Consider the following 20,460-nt stretch of genomic DNA (forward strand, 5'->3'; position numbering starts at 1 on the left):
TCCCATGCTTCTTAAGGATATCCTAAATGGAAATAGCCAGGAAGAAACAGAAAAACTTAAAATACAGAGCTGGAAACACGTACTTGAAGTTGAAGAATTCAAAAATTTCAGATGTGTTTCTAGTTGTCATTGACAGCTGAAACTGATGCAAAGGTAAATAACGTTTCTCATTTTGTTTAAGTCCATGGAAAATTTGTTGCTTCCTTTGCTGCTTCTCTCCTAACATCAGGCTCACGCTGCAGTTCATCTTGCAAGGACAGACTCTTGCATTTGCTGGCAGATCTGCCAGCATGGATACAGCTACAGGTTTTCTTTATGCTGCAATAAGTGGGGATACTTTCTGTTCCAGAAACTGCAGAAAAACTCAAATGTCTTTATGTCACATGGGTGAATTGGTTTAGACTTTGTCATTGCAAAGGGAACAAACTACAAGTCTGGCACACGCCCTGAAATGAAGTATCCCACTTTGAAAGTGTCACAGTCACATGTATGTTTAGACAAAAACCTCTAGGGGACTCTCCTAGAAATGGCTCAGCCATCTACTGAAAGCAAGCCACCTCCTCAACGAGGGAGAGCGGCTTTGCTACAGGTAGAGCAGGCACCCCTGACCATGTAATAGCTCTTACTAAGTACTTCAATATTTCCAGGATTTAGCATGTGATTGGTCATTCTAATTTTGCATTTAAAGAAGGCTCTCACAAAAGAAAAGAAATAACAATTAGGAAAACTATGCACTAGTGGAGTTTAAATGATGCCCTTTAAAATTACGACAGCCAGTCAGATTTGGATTCAGCTAGTATTTATTACTAGAATAAGAAAAGAATATTTAACTTCATTTTCTCAACTACGCAGAAAGCTGAATGAGGATGGGGGAAGAGAAGAGAAAATGCTTAGTTCCTGTTCATGCTGGCAAAACCAAGACCTGTCTATACCCAATTTATGCAGGCTTATTTGGAAAAGCTATGGAAAAACTGCACAGATTTTAATATCTCTCCTTTCTTACCCTGGGATTTACTGTGCCCAGATATCGCTTTTTTCCCATTAAACATGAAAGCAGAAGTAGAGAAAGAAGTTGCACACCCTCAGATGGCACAAGGCACTGCCAATCAACACCAACCTGGAATCAACAGTTTGCTTCTCGGAGAGCACTCTCATGAGTGGGATTTGGGAACAAAAGACCTTACCTAGTTCCAGTTCTTGCACTGGTTTATTTTGCCATGATAAACAAAGCCAAATCACCATATAATTTTTCCTTCCGTAATGCAGGAATCGTACTTAATATTGTCATTAGAAAACTCACTAATTAGTAAGTTATTGTGCTTAATAACACTTTGAGTGACAAAAAAAGGCCTGGTTTAGAATAGGTATCTCTGCAGCATTTTTCCTAAAACACACTGTATATATATATCTTGTTGTCAACATAAAATACTGGTGATACAAAGGCCAGTTGCAAAAACGTGACTAGTCAACATAAAGACTTCACTTTGGCAAGAGTCATCTCGCAGAATCAAGGCCTTTGACTCTATTTTCACTTACTACTCTTTCAAAATAGCTGAAGTGGAATGCTGACAAAACTCATAAGCCTATGCTTCTTCTCTCTACTATGGGCTATATGACCACATCTCATCAAAGCACACATCAGTCTTTCCAGAAAACCTCAGATGTACAGCAAAGAGATGGTCTAAAATATTAACAAGCCTTGCTCTAAACACATGCTTTTCCAAAAAAAGGGCACTTCTTCTTATAGGACATTATTTTTTTCACCACTGTTCTTGGATTTCTCAATTTTAAATTTTAAAGTATTTTTAAGTATTATCTGCTTAGATATGTAACCCCTTTTAGGCATAAAAATATACAGAAATTAATCAAAATTACTTTCAATTACATTTCAATTTCAAGGAAGACTTTTAAAAAATATATCTTTTTAATACTGAAACATTTTTTTGGATACCAGGAAGAAACAAGGTGATCAATTATTTCTCATTTCTTCACACTCAGTGCCTCAGAATAATAAATACAACCAGCAGATTCAGGCCAAATCTATACATCCAAACGAGGTCAGACTGCTCAAATGCAAGCAGCACTTCTTCGGGACCATCTTTAAAAACAATATATAGTGCGGAACACATGATTATGCCTATATTTATACGTGTTTTCAGTTGCTAACTGCTCGAGTTCAGCAGATAGTCTTCCCAAGGCCTTTCACACCAGTGGAGTTAACTGGTGCTGTAGAAACACTGGAGGCACTAGTAATAGTTGTTTCAAGTAGGCCTGTCTTCCCTGTGCTGGCATGGCCTCAAAGGCCATGCAGTCTTCTCCTCATACATACCGCAAATATCAGGACAGGCAGTCCTGAGCTCAAACACTCGACTGTCCTACCGAAATCTTCCGTTCCAACCTGCAGCAGCTTGGGGTGACTGACATCTGCCATCGAACGCCGGGAAAGTGCCTGAAAACATCTGACTACAAAAGCAAAGCTACTTAACGTAAGCGAAAGGCCTCCGGGAGTTTTCCTTTGCAGGAAAACTGCTGTTAACAAAAAAGCTGGAACACGGTGGCCACCCCAATAACGACACCTGTCCACAGCGAAGGCATTTTCCAACTCTTTTGTTCAACTTAAACATTTTCCATACACCCGAGTCTTCTTAAATAAACAAAGGGAAGACGCCGTGCCCTGTCTAACTGCACGACGCAACGCCGTTTCCCAACGAGGCGTGTTTGGGAAGGGAGAGCCGGGGGGAGGGAGCAGGGTGCTGGCAGCAGCCGCAGCCGCCGGCGGGGCCGGGCCGGGCCGAGGCTGGCAGCCCCAAGGCCGCTCACCTGCGGGAGGGCCCAGGCAGCGGCAACTCCGGGCAGCGGCACCGCGACTCGACCCCGGCTCTGCCCTGCCCCGGTCCCCGCCGCCCTGCCCGGCCCGGCCGCCCCCGCCACCCGCAGGGCCGCCCGGCCCCGCCGCCTCCCGCCCTCCCGCAGGGCCCGGCCGGGCCCCGCTCTCACCTTTAAGAGATTAGACGTCGCCATGATCCCCCCCGCGAGGCCTTCCCGGCCGGCGGCGGCGGCTCCTCTGCCCGAGCTCGGCTCGGCTCCCCCCGGCCGCTGCCGCTTTACATGGCCCCGGGCCGCCCTCCCGCCCGGCCGGACCCGCGGCGGCGGCAGCAGCAGCGGCGGCGGCCTCAGCGTTGGGCTCCTCTGCCCCGCGGCGAGGCTCGGGGAGCTCGGCAGCGCTGGGACCGGCCGGGCGCTCCGCACGCAGCCGCCCCTCAGAGCCTCATGGCGGCGTCCGCCCGGGCGGCGCTCGGCGGCCGCGGCTCCATGGAAGGGGCCGGGCCCACATGATGCGGCGCCGGGAGCGGCCCCGCCGCCCAGCGGGCTGCGGGCCCCGCCTGCAGCGCCCCCTGCCGGCCCGCCGCCCGCACGGCCCCGGGGAGCGCGCTCGGACGGGAGCCCTGGGTTGTACAGACAGAAATAACTCGACTTCTGGCTAATTAACCAACTAACTAACTAATCAACCCCGGCCCTCCCCGCGGTCCTGTCCCCGCGGGTGCTCCGGCACTGGCCCCCCTCACGCCCGGCCGGAGGGAGCGGAGAGCGCCGTGGGCACAGCACCGCACGGGTGCTCGCTTTGCCAAGCCCAAGAGTCGTTGCCCTACACCCGATCCTCGGCTAAGCGTCACTCTCCCAGCCAGTTGTCACAAGTTTTCTATTTACAGAATCAATAAGTGTATAAGTATCTGAAGGGTGCCTGTCAGGAGGAGGGAGCCAGGCCCTTCTCAGTGGTGCCCAGCAATAGGACAAGAGCCAACGAGCAGAAACCGATGGACAGGAAGTTCCACCTGAACACGAGGGAGAACTTCTTTACAGTGCAGATGACTGTGCACTGGGACAGGTTGCCCAGAGAGGTTGTGGAATCTCCCTCACTGGAGATTTTCCAGAACCATCTGGATGCAATCCTGTGCTGTGTGCTCTAGGATGACCCTGCTTGAGCGGGGACGTTGGACCAGATGACCCACTGCTGTCCCTTTCAACCTGACTCATTCTGTGATTCTGTGATCACAAAATGTTCTGAGTTGGAAGGGACACACAAGGTTCATCAAAGTCCAACTCCTGTCAGTGAGACAAAGAAACATTTAGTAGGAAAAGTTTGCGTTTAGGCACCTTTGGAGAGGGATTTGGTATCTTTAGGAGTTTATTTACATCGAACAGAATCTCACATTTCTATTAAAACATTTAGCCTTCATCTAAAAATGTGTCTTGAAGAAAATTTTCCTGATCTTTTCTTACAGGCTCGGAGCCCTGAGAACTGATGCTGCTTGTTCCACCTGGCCTGCCACGTGTCGCTGTCATGACAGCTGCACCACCTGCCACCAGGGATGGCAACCCCCTCTTCTACTCTCCTGGGGCACGCCATTTGAAGATAAATTCATATTATAAAGGACAAGGGCCCTGAAGTGTTAGAAAAGCTGAAACAAAATATTTAACAAATCTGTACACTGTCATGGAAGTTTTGGATAATGCTGACCAAATGTGGCCTGCAGCCTTATTAACTTAATAAATTACAATGGCCATATTAAGGCCTTCTCTTAATTGAGGAGTGAAAAGGAGATATTGAATAACCTCCTATTTTGATAAAGTTTCCAGCTTCTGAATGCTCCAATTGGTTTATAATTTTTTCTTTGCTGTTATGATATATTACATATTTTATACTCTAAATATTTAAAAATTCATATAATACACACAGTTATGCAGTTGAATGTATAGTATATAATTATGCAATATAGATCTAATTGTATTACACACTGTCCATTGCATATATATTCTACAACAGTGCTGAAGTTAGGCCTACAGCAGAGTCAGTAAATGTGTGCATTGTGTATTTGTACATCAGCCATTCTGCTCCACGGTCTGTGTATGACATTACAGGTGTGCAAGTACCAGAGAAACTGGGATACAGGCAAATATTCTACAGACTGTGACATGGAGGCAGCCATTTCTGGGACCCACTACTCCAGGAACTGATTTATCCTCTTTTCCCCAAACCCTTTAAAAATGTAACCATTTCCAATTATTTTATATTTATTGTTCTTTTCAATTTCTCTTTGTTTTGCCTTTTTTTTTAATGTGTTTGCTATTAATGCCACAATTCAGTGATGTTTTTACATTGATTTTGATAAATGGAGTGAGAAAATAAGCCTCTATAGAGAACTTCAACTTGGGTCCCTTTGATACAAACCTTAGAGTACAAAACCACAACACAAATAGTTAGAATGTTATAATTGCAAATTTTGCTTAACCATCATTGAAGCTAAATGAAGTTGGGCTGTGTTTTAAAATGCTATGTTTTAAAATCATGGATTATATGCTTTTTTTGTGCAAACTTACCAAACAAAAATGGAAGAGTACTCAGAGCACAGCAGCACCTGAGTACCTTGCACTGTCTGGTCTTTTCTGAGTACTCTTAGGTACCTGGTAGCCATTGCTGTAACATTTATCCAATTGGCCTGGAAGGGTCAGCAATGACTGTACTGAGAGTTCTTGTATCCTGTCTGAATATGCTCTTGTGCAGTAGTTATGAGTAGTGCTAGCCAGGGAATAAAGAGAACTTGAACACCTGAGAAGCAGGGAGACAATGAAACAGAGGTACTTTTTGCTGATATTAAAAATAATGTGCATCTCATTTTGCATGGCTTACACAATGACTGTAATTCTTTTTTTTTTCCCCCTGAAGATCTGAGCACGAATTTTCTGGGAAGTAAAGGCACCCATAAGCCTCAAGGTTTTATGGTATTTTAGTACCACTTCAGGGTGCTTTTACAATACACAGTCTTACATAATCTTGTTTTATTTGCTTTAGTTCCATTACAAATGGATTATTATTAAATTCTGATGGTAATGAAGATATTAATTATTGATTAGTATATGGTATTACATTGGCCTACATGCATGGACTGTAAAGACAGACTTAATGACAATTCCAGAGCTATCCATGCCTTCAAAGTGATTTATAACAAATAGCCCATTAAGATTTGGATGATCAGTGAAATTAATACTGTCATAACATCCTAGATGTCTTGGAGTGAATTGATTCCAGGCATAAATCTGTTGGCTTTGAATGAGTTGCATCAGAGAGAAATATGCATTTCTACGGTCTATTCTAATGCCTATGTACCAATGGCCACGTACCAATAAGATGTACATAGTTTCTTCTAACCTTCTCTTAGTCCATGACGGAAAAAAAGCATTTGATACTTGATTAGTCCATTTTAAACTCCTCTCTCATCAAACTATTCAGTAGGGATAATAAGACTTATGGTTTTTCTTTCAGTGGGAAAGTCTCATTTATCACTGCTGTGGATAGTCACAATGACCTCATGCACGAATCATACCATGAGTGTCTGAAGACAATCCTTTTAAAAGGGCAAGGACACTCAGACATTTACCTATAGCTGAAAAAAGAAGCACCACCAGTGACCAAACTTCTTCTATTATGTTAGTTTCTGTTTCAATAAGAAAACAAACACTTCTGGTGTTTATTATGTGTGCTTTACATCACCCTTTTTGTTAATAACAATGGCATTCTGGAGAAATTGCCTGCATGTGGGAGTAAAGATTACTGTTGCTTTCACTTAAATTTGACTAAGATTTTGGTATCCTAGCATCACCAGAACCACCTATCCTGTGCATCTCAGTGTGACCCCTTTGTTCTTATGCCAACATTGTCCTTTAGCTTAAATAGCTTTGCTCTCCCTGATGTTTGTTCTTCTCTGATGTATTTTTAGACAACAGTGCTATTCCCTCCCAGTTTCCTTGCTGGAAAACCTTGCACTTTTTGCCCTAAGTGACACTGAGGATGATGTGAGGTGGTGCAAAGTGACTGCAGGCAGAACCTGCAGGAGGGTTTTTGTTGAGGCCAAATTCCTCCTGGGACATAGAGAAGCACATGGTGCGTGTTAGGCAGAATGTGGCCATTGTTCCTCGCCCAAGCACAGGGTTGCAAAGAACTGCTGCAGGGATTTACATCTGATCTCCTAGTGGTTTTTGGACAGCTAGAAATTTACTGTTCCATTCACTGTGTACTTGGGGACTTACAGTTGGTCTATGAAGCATGGTAGAGTGAAAGAGGATACAATGTGAAAAAACATATTCTGTTTTTCTGACACTTGTTCACATATGCATCTCTTTTTCAGTGCTTGGTAAGCTTTGTCTCTCTTTTTTTTTAAAAGCTTCCCTGAGAATCAGACTCTTTTCCACAGAGAATTGGGCAGAGAAAAATCCCAGTAAAATGAACTATGAATTTCAGTGGTCTGATTGACTGGATTTGAGACTTGCATCTTCTAAACTTGTGTCCTGGCATAGCTCTTTTAATACATATAACACAAACTCTACATCAGGGAAATGAGAAAAATTATCTGCACAGAGGAGGCTTTTCCCTCTGAATAATAAGCAGTAATTATTTTTAAATGACAAACTAATATAAATTATTACTAAATAGCCTAAACTATTTGCTTGGCACTGAAAGTTTAACCAAAATGGACAATTTTTGAAAGTGCTTGCAGAGCAGCGCCAGCCTTGAAAGGTTTTTATTACTAAGATTATGACTGGAATATTTTCCACAATTCCTACCCTCAGTTTTAGTACCTTAATACTTAGCAACTACCACTAACATTTTCAACTATTGCCCTGTTCACTGTCAGACCGTGGTGGCAGATATGGCTTTTGACAGTCCCTTCCTGTAAAGAAACCACACAGGGGAGAAAGTGAAACGGGAAGAAGCCTGCAATGTAGATATAGTGCTAGCACAGAGTTATACCCAGACATTCCTGCAGCTGTCCCACAAAACTAACCTGTCCTTAGGGAGCTGCTGGAGTTGGGGAGTCAATAGGCTGCACCTCTGTGCTGACTACAGGTTCTTGGCACCACATGGTGCTCTGCATAGAGGTGGACAAATACCATTCTGTTCTTGTCCCAGAGTGCAGGGTTATACATCTGTCTTTGTGGGTTAAAACCAGTCTTCTCTGTATCATTGCATTTATTGTAGTCTTTTTTTAGAGAATTGTAACTCTGACAAGAACCCTTTCCTGAGTTGGGTTAATTTCTTCTGCCAGTTTACTTTTAAACCAGCACAGTTACACAGTGGTGTCCTAAAATGTGCCTTTTTCTGAAATAGAAATTATTTAAATACTTTCAAAGACGGATTCACTCTAGAAGCTTGGGATTTGCTTTCTTGCCAATTGAATTCCTCAGTTTGAATTTAAATGAAGATTTACTTGCTATTACATAAAGAACCTGCTGCTCTCCATTCCTGTCTGGCCCCTGTGGACAATGGGCAGTCATGGGAGAAGATGACATGTGAGTGCTGTGGTGGCGTTTGCAGCCAAACAACTGTTCCCTGGCTCCCAAGTGCGTATATTATATTTTTGTGGATTTGTGCTATCAAGCTCTTTTCCTGGACACGTTTTGGTTGTGTGTTTGTTGTTCCACTGGTTGTCTGTGGGAACCACAACTCCATGAAGAAAAACAATCTCTCTGTAGAATCCTGTGCCTATATAGCTGTTTCTTCCACATTAAAACTCCTGCTTAGCAAAATACTTCTATATTTGCAGAACCAACTTAGTTTTCTTCACACTCCCATTGATTAAGTATTATGCAAGGTAAATTGTCTTCAGGAACCTGTACAACTTCTCAGTCTTCATATTATGCCCAACTGGCACATTTTTGGTCACATTCCTTTCATTAGAATTGCACATTCACTGAAACATGATAAACAATTCTGCCATGCTCAAAAGTAAAATTCAGCTTTTTCACAGCTGTATTTGCTTCACAGAGGGGGCAAATGTTGCTGAGTAAAACAACAGCATATGTAGGTAGTCAGTTTTTAGAGGAGAGCCTCATGAATTGTAGCAGCAGACCTAGACATTGAATTACCACTAGAAATGAACTGGGAAGGAAGTATATGTGCACTCATGAGATAGTAATATTTTTTCTCTGAGAATCAGGAAGGGGAATTTTTCATTGAATTTTTCTAGTTTTAAATACATTCAATGATCCCGTTATCATCCTTAAGGAACCTAAGCAATGTAGGTGTTTCCGCGCACAATTAAGTACTAGAGCAAAGGCTCACTACACAAATGCTTGACTTATTATTATTATTTTTAGTCTGCTTATTTTGTTGTGCAGTCCTATCCATTAGGCTTTTTAGGGAGACTTATATTTTACAGATTCCTCTTTTAGAATTTTAATTTCATTCACTTGTTTGAAAGATTGTCTAGAGACTCTGCGAAATGAGCAATGCAAATGTTTGCTATTGACAATTGTGTTTTGATATTTAATGATTTCTTAAACAGTCCAGCATGTTTGTGTTTTGGTTCCATGCTCATGAAGAGAATAAACCCTCAGCCTTCTTTCTTTCTCTCCAAGGCTTAATATAGGCTGCTGAGATTGCTGTGCCACCTCTGGGTAAAAAGAAAAGGCAGAGACTTGCAGGAGCTGATGTCACATGCTGAGATCTACAGCAAGGGGAAAACCACTCTCCCTGGATGTTAATTATGTACAAAGAAGGCAACGAAGCATGTATTCTATACGGGAGCTTGAATGCTGAGACTGAAATATCTGTGATCGTGGTGCATCCACCCGCCTTTAAGTAAGGCAACTTGGGTACCAGTAACATTTTGGCTGAGGCAGAAGGGATCTCAGCACAGGGCAGCACAGTGTACTTGGGTGCTCAGTCAAGCCTGTGTTATCTTCTGTGAACACAGGACAGTCACCAGCTTGAAGTTAGACTGGTAAGTCTATTCCATACTGAAGGCATAAATGAGCAGTATGAACATTTGCTACCTCAAAATCTTTTCCTTGGTTGATTCCTAATGTATGATGATAGTTTATGCTTCTTACATAGGGCAGATAAAATTATAAGCAAGCCAAAATATCTGAAGAATTCATGTGTAAAATATTTTGAGTAGAGAAAGTTATTTATTCTTATCAAACTTAAAATAAAAGCAATTAAAGTTAAACATTTTAGAAGTCCAAAACAATACTTTTTATCCAATCATTTGCCAGGCCTGTGAATCCAAATAAAACCTTTCTCGAGGTACTTTAACAGATTTTTCCATTTCCTAACTGGGATTGACCAAACCTTAATTTGCAAAGTTGTGATTTTTTTTTTTAATAAATATTTTCTACTTTTGAATTTGGCAACCAAATAAGATTTATCTAATTTCTGTAATTTCTGAGAATTTCATTCTGTTATCGGTATTCACCCTTCCTTGGGGGGCAAAGGAATATACATGCACTGAACTATAACCCATTATACAGCTTATTCAAGCTGTTACTTACATACCATACTGCAAAGTATCTGAAAACAAAATTACGTATTTCAGCAAATTGTCTCTTTATCAGACATTTCTATTAACTGCAAATGTGTAGTGAGAAGGTACAGTAGTGGTTTAATATATCATAAAGACAGACAATGTATGAAAGTACATGTTAATCTACATTTTTAGGAATTACAAATAAAACAACTATGTGCACAGTACTTTAAAATGCAGTGAACTTCTCTTCTAGTTGCATTGACAATACCAGTTCCTTACAGAGTTGAATCTGGTTAAAAGCTCTATTCCCAGTGTAATAAACGTAACACCACAGGTACAACATTGACAATAGAGGTTAAGGCTCTGTTCTGACGATTGTTTATTTCTCTGTGCATACCTCCCTTCCATTCTCCTCTTATCCCAGTCCTTTCCCCCCCAACACATCCAATTGTTTTTATACAAAATGAAAAGCTCATTGCCTCCAGAGTATTCAGGAAGAAAAATTTAAGATAAAAGAATTTAATCCAAATGTAATGAAACGTGTAAAGAAATGTTGATTCATAGTAATAGCAATACCTGGCACTTATCTTTTTTTTTTTTTTAATTAATTTGAGTATGTCAGAAGAAACCAGCATTCACATCCCGTGATGCTAAACACTCCACAACAGGTAGCACACAGAGGACAGATTCCAGACTGAAAATCATAGAGTCTGATCAGGTCTCAGCAGTCTTTGCGAATTTGAGGAAGAACAATCATCTCTATATTTAATATATAGAAGGTGAGGCACAGAAAATGTAAATGCCTTTCTCAGAGACACACAATGGTAGACTTTGGGTCTGTTGACTCCCCAGCCACTGTTTTATATCTTGGCCCATTCTGTCCTCTTAAACAATGTAGAGAAGATCTGAGATACACAACATGGGCCTAGTATCATAAGGGAATCAGTGTCAAATGCACACAGCCTGATTCTGCACTACCTTTTGGCATCTATAGTCATGTTTACTTTGTAAAGAGGGCCTAAAATGCCCTCAAATCAAAGTTGATTTGGTGTCAATTACTAATACGTGCACTTTAATAGAGAATCAGGCTTGCAGCAATCACTCTGTGGCACGCTGAGACTAGAATTAACTAACTGATTTAATTGCTAATGAATTAAGGCTGATTCCTTATATTAAGGCCTCTGTATCATTCCATGATAGTGTAACTGTGCCTCAGTGCAAGTAAGACTGAGGCTATAGAAAAACTTAACCTTTCAGTTGTCTTCGAAGTCAATAATTTTAGTAGCCCTAAATGTATAAAGTAACTGGAACCAAACAACCTGTCTCTATGCTATGGAATATTAAATAAATTATTGTAAAAGAACCTAAAAGAGGGAAAACCAATTATATGTTTGTTGAAAACCAAAATTAAATTAGATAGACTTGTTGTCTGGACTTGAAAATGGAGTACTGTACATGATAACACACCTTTATATGAAGAAAACTGTCTTGATATTCAGTGGTTATGAGTATGCCCAGATTAACTGTAGATGCTTATCGACTCTGAAGATCGAGTTATCTTTTATACTACTACAATAAAATAGAAATAGATTTATTTGGTATTTAAGTGCTAGACCTAGTTTGCATAAAGCTAGTGTGTGTTATATTCAGAGGAGTAGGAAGATGACGTCAAGCTCAGTAAAATGCTACATGTTCACAGATTTCTCCTATTATTGTTGTTATTAAAAGCTATTATGTGTAGCTTTCTTAGAATAGGGGTTCTCTAACTTTGCTCTCTGTACCCAAACATTATTTTAGAAATTCTTTCCTCTCCGAATGCTCTATTCATAACAGTTTTAGTTTAAAACCTTCCTATTTTAGACAACAGTGTAATATTTGCTGGCTAAGAATAAAACAGTCCTTGCTCTATTCAAATTTAAGGCCTGGGTCCCCATGGGTTGCAGCACTTTTTAACTTATTTTTACTTCTAGTTAGAAGTAAATTCATTTTTTAAAGCTAATATGGAATTTGTTTGTGTAAATTAACCTAATTCCTTAGGCATCAGTGTGACTGTGATAATTACCCAGCTGAGAATTTGGTCACCGAAATGTAAGTCCAGTGGTTGGGAAATCTGTTTTGTATATAAGCCAAATAACAGCTGGATCATATGTGATGTTTAGTTTCATTGGCAATTCAGAAAATATTTAATAATAAATTCCATTGTTTCTATTCCCCATTTTTGTATACAAATAAATAATCTTTTCTAAAACATTCTTTTTCTTTAGTAAGGCTTGTATTCATAGTCATATCAAAAGTGTTTGCTATTGGAGCAATCTTTCAGTTTGCTTTCTTTAGAGTTATCTTTATTATCAAATTCTACAGCATTCTAAACTTTAATAGTCATTAGCAACCCTGCACTTGAGTAAAGAATCACATTAAAAAAGTATAAGTTATAATATTTTCTTGTCCAAAGCTAAGGCAGGATGAACAAAAGTAATGAGGTCATCTGATCCTCACCTATCAAGCCTTGAATTTTAAACAGTATTCAAAATACAAAGCCCAAGCGAGGATGTTGTCACGATGATTATTGCGCTTTCTCAGTGTCTTGCCACAGTTTTCCCTTTAGCAATATATAATTTTTTTTTCTGAAGACCACATAAAGTTATCGAACTCTGTAAAGAAAAAAAGCACTTAAAGTTTTATGAATTATGACCTAGACAGAAGGATACAAAACCAAATTACTGTTCTATGACTCAGCTATATCATGATCTAATACTGTTTCAAAACCATTATTCTGTTATTTAGGTTGGCATCATCTTCTGAACACCCCATGGGCTCTTTGGCATGCTACAAATTCAGCAGATGCACTGTCTTCTGGGCTTTACAGCTTCTTCTGACGAATGTACAACATTTGGAACAAAGCCACTCTTGACACCTTCCCATCCATCTTGTATTGAGATTTCTCCATTTTTTACAAGTTCATAGATGTCTCGTGTAAGAATTGTAAAGGACTCTTCAACATTTGTGGCATCTTTTGCTGAAGTTTCTATATATTTCATACCACAGTCAGATGACAGCTTTTCAGCTTCTTCTCTTGTAACCTCACGCTGTGACACTAAGTCACATTTGTGCCCTACTAATAGGAACACAATTTGAAAGGGCTGCACGTGCATTTTTGCTTCTTCTAGCCAGTCTTTCACATGTTCAAAAGATCGTCGATTTGTGAGGTCGAACACTAGCAAGCCACCCACAGAATTGCGATAATAAGAGCGTGTTATTGATCTATGAAGGGGGAAAAAAAAAAAGAAAATTAAAATGCATTTTTATTTTATTCATAAATAGATTACTTTTCCATATGGCAATGTGTTTTTATCTTTTATATGTTTTATTAAATAACTTTGCTTTTTAAAAGCTAATTATAATTAATTAATTTATCTATTAGACACAAAAATATTGGTTTTTTTCTTACATTCGAAAGTCACTTTCTAAACATTTCTGAACCCAATACCTCTAGGGAAAATTTTAAATGCTGAATTATTTTGCAAAGTGCTCCTTATTAGCAATCCGTGGAACGTGTTCACAGAACAAAAGATATATATACTTTCGGTGTTAGTTTCAGTTTCATACAAATATGCACTTTGCTTTGTTCTTAGTGGGGACAACCTGCTTTCCTTCTTAGCTCAGGTCTTAGCTGAAAACAAACTGTTGCTCCAGGCAAGTGCCCAGACAGGTTTTACTTGGGAAGGCTTCCCAAAAGCATGCAGGCACCCTCAGATGGGTTCAAGCTCCTCACAAAATGCAGATGAAGTTTCTTTTAGCACAGCGGAGGAACCTATCTTTCCTGAGCACAGATGCCTCATGTGCTACTTCACAAGACACAGGTCAGTGTTCACAGAGCCCACAATACAGAAGATATACAGCTTTACAGATTATACAGGCCTATGTCTTCACTTTGGTGATGAGAGTGCATGATAGCCAACAAAAGATGAGAAGGGTTGACAGTAAAAGGCTCTTCGTGCAACTTGTAGGTCTCCTTGGGAAAAATGTTATGAATGCAGAGTTTATCTATAATCCATGGAAGACTGAATAAGTCCTGAACAGGAGACTGAGTGAGCTTTAGTAAACAGACAAAGAGCATTAACCTTTGGAAGTCCCCCAAGTTGAAAGTAGATGAAAGGATAGCAGAGTACTAAGGAGAATTCAAAGACTCTCTCAGAGACAAGATATCCGAGTATGGACCATAGACAAAATCAGATGGGCCTTTCTTATGTTCTTTCATAACAGGGAATCTACTTAGGTGATTATACATACTTTGGTAAGTGCTGCAAGATCAGACTCTAAAAGCAAAATTAAGTTTTTAACTCTCTTATTTTTGTCACTTTTTGAACAGAAAGAAAAAAAAAACCCTTGGGTAACATGTCAGGTTTGATGTAGTCTCGCTTATTCATAAAGGATGTTTAAATTTCCATTTCTCAAATTATCTCTATGCAGATCTTAAATTCTTGTTCAAATTATGGCTTCTTGTGTAAACTTTGTTTCAGCTCATTAATGTCATTAAACGTGAATGATTCCATGCTGGCAAACGTCGGAATTTTCAAGAAGGAAAAGAAGAATGACCCTGGAAATTACAGGACAGTCAGCCTCAATTCAGTGCCTGGTAAAATGATAGAGAAGATTCTTCTGTGAGTTACTGAAAAGCACCTGAAGGACAATGCAGTCATCAGGAAAGTCCTGCTTGTCAAACCTAATTTCCTTTTACAACAAGGTAGCCCACCCAGTTGATCAAGGGAAGCCAAGTTGATATAATCTTTTTGGATTTCAGTAAAGCTTTCCATACTGTCTCTCCCAGTATCCTTCTGGACAAAATGTCCAGCACACAGCTGGATAAACATGTCACGTGATGAGTGAGCAACTGGTTCATGGGACAGGCACAAAGGGTAATAGTGAATGGGCTGACACCAGGCTGGTGATCTCTCACCAGTGGGGTTGCACAGGGCTCCATCTTAGGGCCAGTGCTCTTCAACATCTTCATAAGCAACTTGGACATAGGACTTGAAGGTACACTGAGTAAGTTTGCTGATGATACTAAATTAGGAGGAGCTGTTGACTCCCTTGAAGGCAGGGAGGCCCTGAGGAGAGATCTCAACAAATTAGAGGACTGGGCAATCACCAACTGTATGAAGTTTAACAAGGGCAAGTGCTGGATTCTGTACCTGGGATGGGGCAACCCTGGATGTTCGTACAGACTGGGGAGTGAAATCTTGTAAAGCAGTGCCAGGGAAAGGGACCTGGGGGTCCTGGTCGATGGCAAGTTGAATATGAGTGAGCAGTGCCCTGGCAGCCAGGAGGGCCAACTGTGTCCAGGGGACATCAGGCACAGCATTGCCAGCTGGTTGAGGGAGGGGATTGTCCTGCTCTGCTCTGCACTGGTGCAGCCTCACCTTGAATATTGTGTGCAGTTTTGAGCGCTATAACACAAGAAGGATATAAAACTATTAGAGGAGGGCTACAAAGATGGTGAAGGGTCTTGAGGAGAAGCCATACAAGGAGCGGCTGAGGTTACTTGGTTTGTTCATCCTGGAGAAGGGGAGACTAAGGGTAGACCTCATCTACAGCTTCCTCATGAGGGGAATTGAAGGGGCAGGTGCTGATCTCTTTACTCTGGTGATCAGTGACAGAAATTGAGGGAATGGCATAAAGCTGAGCTGGGGAGGTCTAGGGCAGATATTAGGAAAAGATTCTTCATCCACAGGGTGGTTGGGCACTGGAACAGGCTCCCCAGGGAAGTGGTCATGGCACCAAGCCTGATAGAGTTCAAGAAGAATTTGGACAGTGCTCACATGGTGGGATTCTTAGAGATGTCCTCTGCAGAGCCAGGTGTTGGACTCGATGATCCTTGTGGGCCCCTCCCAGTTCAGGGTATTCTATGATTCTTTGTATTAATTACATCAGACTATGGCTTTAGGGAGACTTTAAATCAGTCACAGTGTTTCTTTTTCATTATGATCTTACTGATCTTTACCAGATGAACCAAACTTTCACTGAAATCTTTATCTAATTTTGAAGAGTTATTTTTATACTATGACTAAAGACTATATTGTAATGATATTAATTTTGAAAATACATATTGTTTACTGAAAAAGAATAAGGATAGTGTTTTATTTTCAAGCCATGTGTTAGAAGCAGAATGTATCTAATATCATGGTCTAGTAAAAAGTGGGTTAATATAAAGGAAGCATCTCCACAGTATCTTGCCCCTACTGAAAGGAACTCTCAGTTTTAGCACCACTACCAAGCACTTTACAGCACTGGAGGTTTCACCTTTTAAATGTATTGTTGGATTTAAATACAGGAAAAGTAAACAAACAAACAAAAATCACATCAAAGTACATGATGTAAAACACAGCCAAAACAGCATATTGCTCTAAATGACTAATCTGAAGATAGAAAGAAATTGAGGGTGTACCCCTCATTTATGTTAGTCTGCATTACAGACCAGAGCTTATACTCATTCTAGTAAGGTGTTAAAGTTACTGATTATGTTGTTGTTGTCTGTGTGGCACCTCACACAATGGGAGATTCTGCTTAGCTATGCCTTACTGATGTCAAAGTAAATATAGTCAGTAACCGCCCTATCTGAGCTCCAAATAAGTAACAATCTACCACTACTGTTTGCAGTGGAAGTGGTGAGAACTGCTTTATTTGAGAAGTAATGCAAACAGTGCATATTAAAGATGATTTCTGAAACAATGCATGAAATCCTGTTCAAATATAGAAGCATCAATGCACTAGAGACATGTAAGAATTTTTCTCAAACAATTCCTCCAAGAAAGTACATGATCTCTTTCAAGAGAGTGTGACAGCAGGTGTGTCACGTCTTACTCTTCCCCTGGGAATGTCCCTTATGCCTGGGACCAAAATTAGGGGGTTATTATGCAGCCAGTAGTTTTCTGTGCACATGCAGGGAACTCCCCTGGTAGCTTTAAAGACAGGTTTTACCTCCTCTAAAGCTCCAGTGCAAGTGAGCCAGAGCAGAATTGGGAATCAAAACTGCAAACTGATTGGTGTTGCCCAGAAGTAGATAACTTCTTGGAATAATTAGTTTTTCCCCAAGACAATCTTTGCTTGTGATCTGTAGTGTTCTCCATTATCAGAGAACAGAATGTGCAACATTTTAACCTGCAGTGTATAACTTAGTAAAATATTTAGAATTTCTTTGAGTAAATGTAAAACAGACTATACAATAAATGCTGTCATATTTGGTACACCAACTGACAAGAAACTCCTAGCACAAAATCAAATACAAGTATTTACAACTACTTCAGTTTGTATTTATGGGTATTAGAAAAAACACAGAGGTACACTAATGGTAAATTTAAAAGCAACTGACTGCATGACTCATCAGTGCACATTCCCTGAGCATTCCAGGGTTAAAGGGTGGCCATAATTTGATTTTAAATGTATGCAAAATTCTCTGCATTTGTATTTCTTTCAGTTGAGTGTCTTGTCCTTTTCCATCCTGGCTATTTGTCAACAAATTCAAAATAAAGAGATTGTACATCCTTAGTCACTTATTTACAAGTACTTTATAAGCTGTCTGGAAAGCACAAGGAGAGTGAAAAATGCTAAGAGCTTGCTATTATTCCTGCTAATTTCTTTGCTAATCCTTCAGCAGCCTGCCTGCAAGAATGTATATGAAGTTCTGAATCATGTAAGCCCAAGAAAGTTGTTTGTTGTTTCACTGTAATGCTTGTTGTGGAAAAAAAAGAAGTTGGTGTTCCCCAGTAAGATAGTGCAATCCCACATCTTCAGCTGGGTGTGGGAATCTGCACAACTGTTGCGATGGAAGACAGGGAACATAGGAATTGATTCTGGCCAGCAAAGAGGCCCATTTCAACCCTCCTGCTAGCATCCTAGTAACAACAAGTGTGTGGGTTAGGTATATGTAGATGGGCTATGCATTTGCCCCCACCACGAGTTCATATCTGTTGAACCTCAAGTCCAAATTAAAATCCATACACAACTTGCCTGAAGCTGCAAGCATTACAGATACAACAGAGGCACAAGAGTGAGTCAGTTTGTAAATTGGGGAATGACTGTGATTCTTTTTGGGGCAGGAAAAGAGGGTAGTTTTGCTACTTGTTTGTGACAGAGGGGAGAGAGGATTTAATACTCAGTGCAGCATTTGAGCTACTTTAGCTACAGTATAAATGGTAGAGGTACTATTGAAGGCTCTTGGCAACCATCAGTGCAGAGCAGATGCAGAAGGCAGATAAAACACTACTAAGGGACTGTAGCTGGCTGCCCCATAGCTTCCACACTGCCATGGCTGCACGGGTGCTCACGGTGTTGCTGTGCTGGAAGGAGGAAGAGCTGGGAGGTGGCCTGGTCTCTCCAGATTGCATGTGAAGGAGAGCTAATGGCAGAGGGAAATACTGCAGGGGAGAATGAGTTCGGAGGTGATGACAAAGTAAGAAATGCGGAGTTAAGCAGGGGGGCCTCTTGCTGCAAAGAAGGAAAAAAAACGTGGAGGAGGGATTGCTACATTAGGTCCAGGACTTCAGGGGAAAGATGAGTGAGGGAAGAAGAAACAGAAGGAGGCCACTTGTTACCCGCTAGTGTGAGCTGGGAGGGGAAGGGCAGCTGTTCCCTGATGTGTGTGAAGGGAAAGGGCAGGGAAGGAAGAAGGGAAGGAACTGGTGGGCAGTAGGGCAAGTGGGATGGTGGGCCACGGGGCTGGGACCACTGGCAGGGGTGGAGGACTGTTTGGGGCACAGCAACCAGACTGGTGCAGGGAGCTGTGTTCGGGGACAAGGCAAAGCTCTTGCGGCAGGAGATGTGTCGGACGATGAGGGAGGGAATCAGGGTATGCTCGGGGGCCGGCAGGTTTGGGGAGCAGGTGGGAGGGGGCCGGGTCCTGTACCTGAACCGCTCCTGCCCCGCCGTGTCCCAGAGCTGCAGCTTGACCCTCTTGCCAGGCTCGATCTCCACCAGCCGGGAGAAGAAGTCCACCCCCACAGTGGGATCGGAGTGCAGCGGCCCCGGGAAGCGGCCCTCGGTGAAGCGGTGCAGGAGGCAGGACTTGCCCACGGTGGAGTCGCCCAGCACGATCAGCCGGAACTGGTAGATCCAGATCGCCGCGTCCATGGCGGCCCCGGCCTGGCCCGGCTCCGCCTTGGGGCTCTTCCTGGGGCTCCTGCGCGGCCGGTGCCTGCACCGCGCCCCGATGGCCCCCACGCCCGGCATCGGCGCGGCGGGCGGGCGGCGGCGGGGAGTGCGCGGGGCCTGGGGCGCGGCTCCCGCGGGGGCAGGACGGGGCTCCCGCGCCCGGCGCGGCGGCGGGCGGGCGGGGGCCGGGGCCCGGGTCCCCCCGCCCCGCTCCCGGGGCTCCGCGCCGTGGTCCTCGCCGGCGGCCTGGGCGGGGTGGGGCGGAGCGGGCGCTGTCCCTTCAGCACCGCGCTGCCCCGCTCCCGCCGCGGCTCCGCGCCTACGCTTCTCCGGCTGCCCCGGTCGCTCCGGCTGCTCCGGCTTCCCCGGCCCTGCCGCCGCCGGTGTGCGCTGGGGACGCCTCTGCCGCCGCCTCTGCCGCCCGCTGGGCGGTGGCGCGGCCGAGCCGCCCGCCGGGGCCGCCCTCCCACCGCGCCGTCATGTGCGCGGCGAGACGGGCCCTCCTCCGCGACGCGGAGGGGAGGGAGGGCGGGGAGGGCAGCTCCCCGCTGCCGTGGGGCTACAGCCCGCGGCCAGCTCCCCCCGCGGTGCAGGGGTGGGCCGGGAGAAGGGGGAAGCTGGGGCGGGGAACCCAGGCCGGTATGGAAAATCGTGGGCGAGAGACTGTTAAAGCGTGACTTTTGCAAAGAAAAGTGGGAGCAGAAAGGAAACACCGAGGAGAGGTGTGAAAGAACCAGATCGGCAGGTAAGAAAGGGGCAGGGAGCTGAAAGGAAGCTGTCCCGTGGGATGGGAGCTGGGCAGGCCGACCCGCAGAGGAACAAGCGCCGGGTCGTAATGATGGGCTGGGCAAGTGGCAAAAAGAAAAAGGAGAGTTAGCAATCCAGGTATCCCCAGAGAGAATGATGCAAACTGCCTAGAAAAAAGGCATAATACTGGAAATGACGGGGACGTACACTCCTCATTTCCCAGTGGAACAAACTGCATGTATTGGGCCTTGGTGAAAGTGCC

At 42.9% G+C, this 20,460-nt stretch overlaps 2 protein-coding genes across 3 annotated transcripts in view; both read right to left on the reverse strand.

Annotated features, from left to right (window-relative positions):
- The window catches only part of CUL5 (cullin 5), a 32,503-nt gene extending 29,347 nt beyond the window's left edge, over positions 1-3,156 (reverse strand). Inside the window, exons 1-2 of one of the 2 annotated variants that reach the window (XM_017816016.1) lie at positions 2,577-2,610; positions 2,330-2,463 (exon numbers count right to left, since the gene is read on the reverse strand). In XM_017816016.1, the coding sequence (XP_017671505.1) occupies positions 2,330-2,463; positions 2,577-2,595 (153 nt within the window). In that variant the 5' untranslated portion in view covers positions 2,596-2,610. Of the gene's footprint in view, positions 1-2,329; positions 2,464-2,576; positions 2,611-2,997 lie in introns of those variants that run through there. The other variant, XM_017816017.1, reaches the window with a different exon arrangement.
- A 7,736-nt stretch (positions 3,157-10,892) lies between these two features.
- RAB39A (RAB39A, member RAS oncogene family) lies at positions 10,893-19,452 on the reverse strand. The gene is made up of 2 exons (XM_017815940.1): positions 19,207-19,452; positions 10,893-13,565 (listed from the first exon to the last, which is right to left on the reverse strand). Exons 1-2 carry the CDS (start codon positions 19,428-19,430, stop codon positions 13,139-13,141), a joined length of 651 nt encoding a protein of 216 aa, XP_017671429.1. The 5' UTR covers positions 19,431-19,452; the 3' UTR covers positions 10,893-13,138.
- Between the last annotated feature and the right edge of the window lie 1,008 nt (positions 19,453-20,460).

The sequence above is a fragment of the Lepidothrix coronata genome, unplaced genomic scaffold (assembly GCF_001604755.1).
Source record: "Lepidothrix coronata isolate B3197 unplaced genomic scaffold, Lepidothrix_coronata-1.0 Scaffold53, whole genome shotgun sequence".
Classification (NCBI taxonomy): Eukaryota; Metazoa; Chordata; class Aves; order Passeriformes; family Pipridae; genus Lepidothrix; species Lepidothrix coronata.

Coding starts and splice junctions, on each gene's coding strand:
- RAB39A (XM_017815940.1), bottom strand. CDS start 19,430: ATGGACGCGGCGATCTGGATCTACCAGTTCCGGCTGATCGTGCTGGGC. Junction 13,566..19,206: donor GCGGGGCAGGAGCGGTTCAG/GTACAGGACCCG, acceptor CCCCCTTCATAG/ATCAATAACACGCTCTTATT.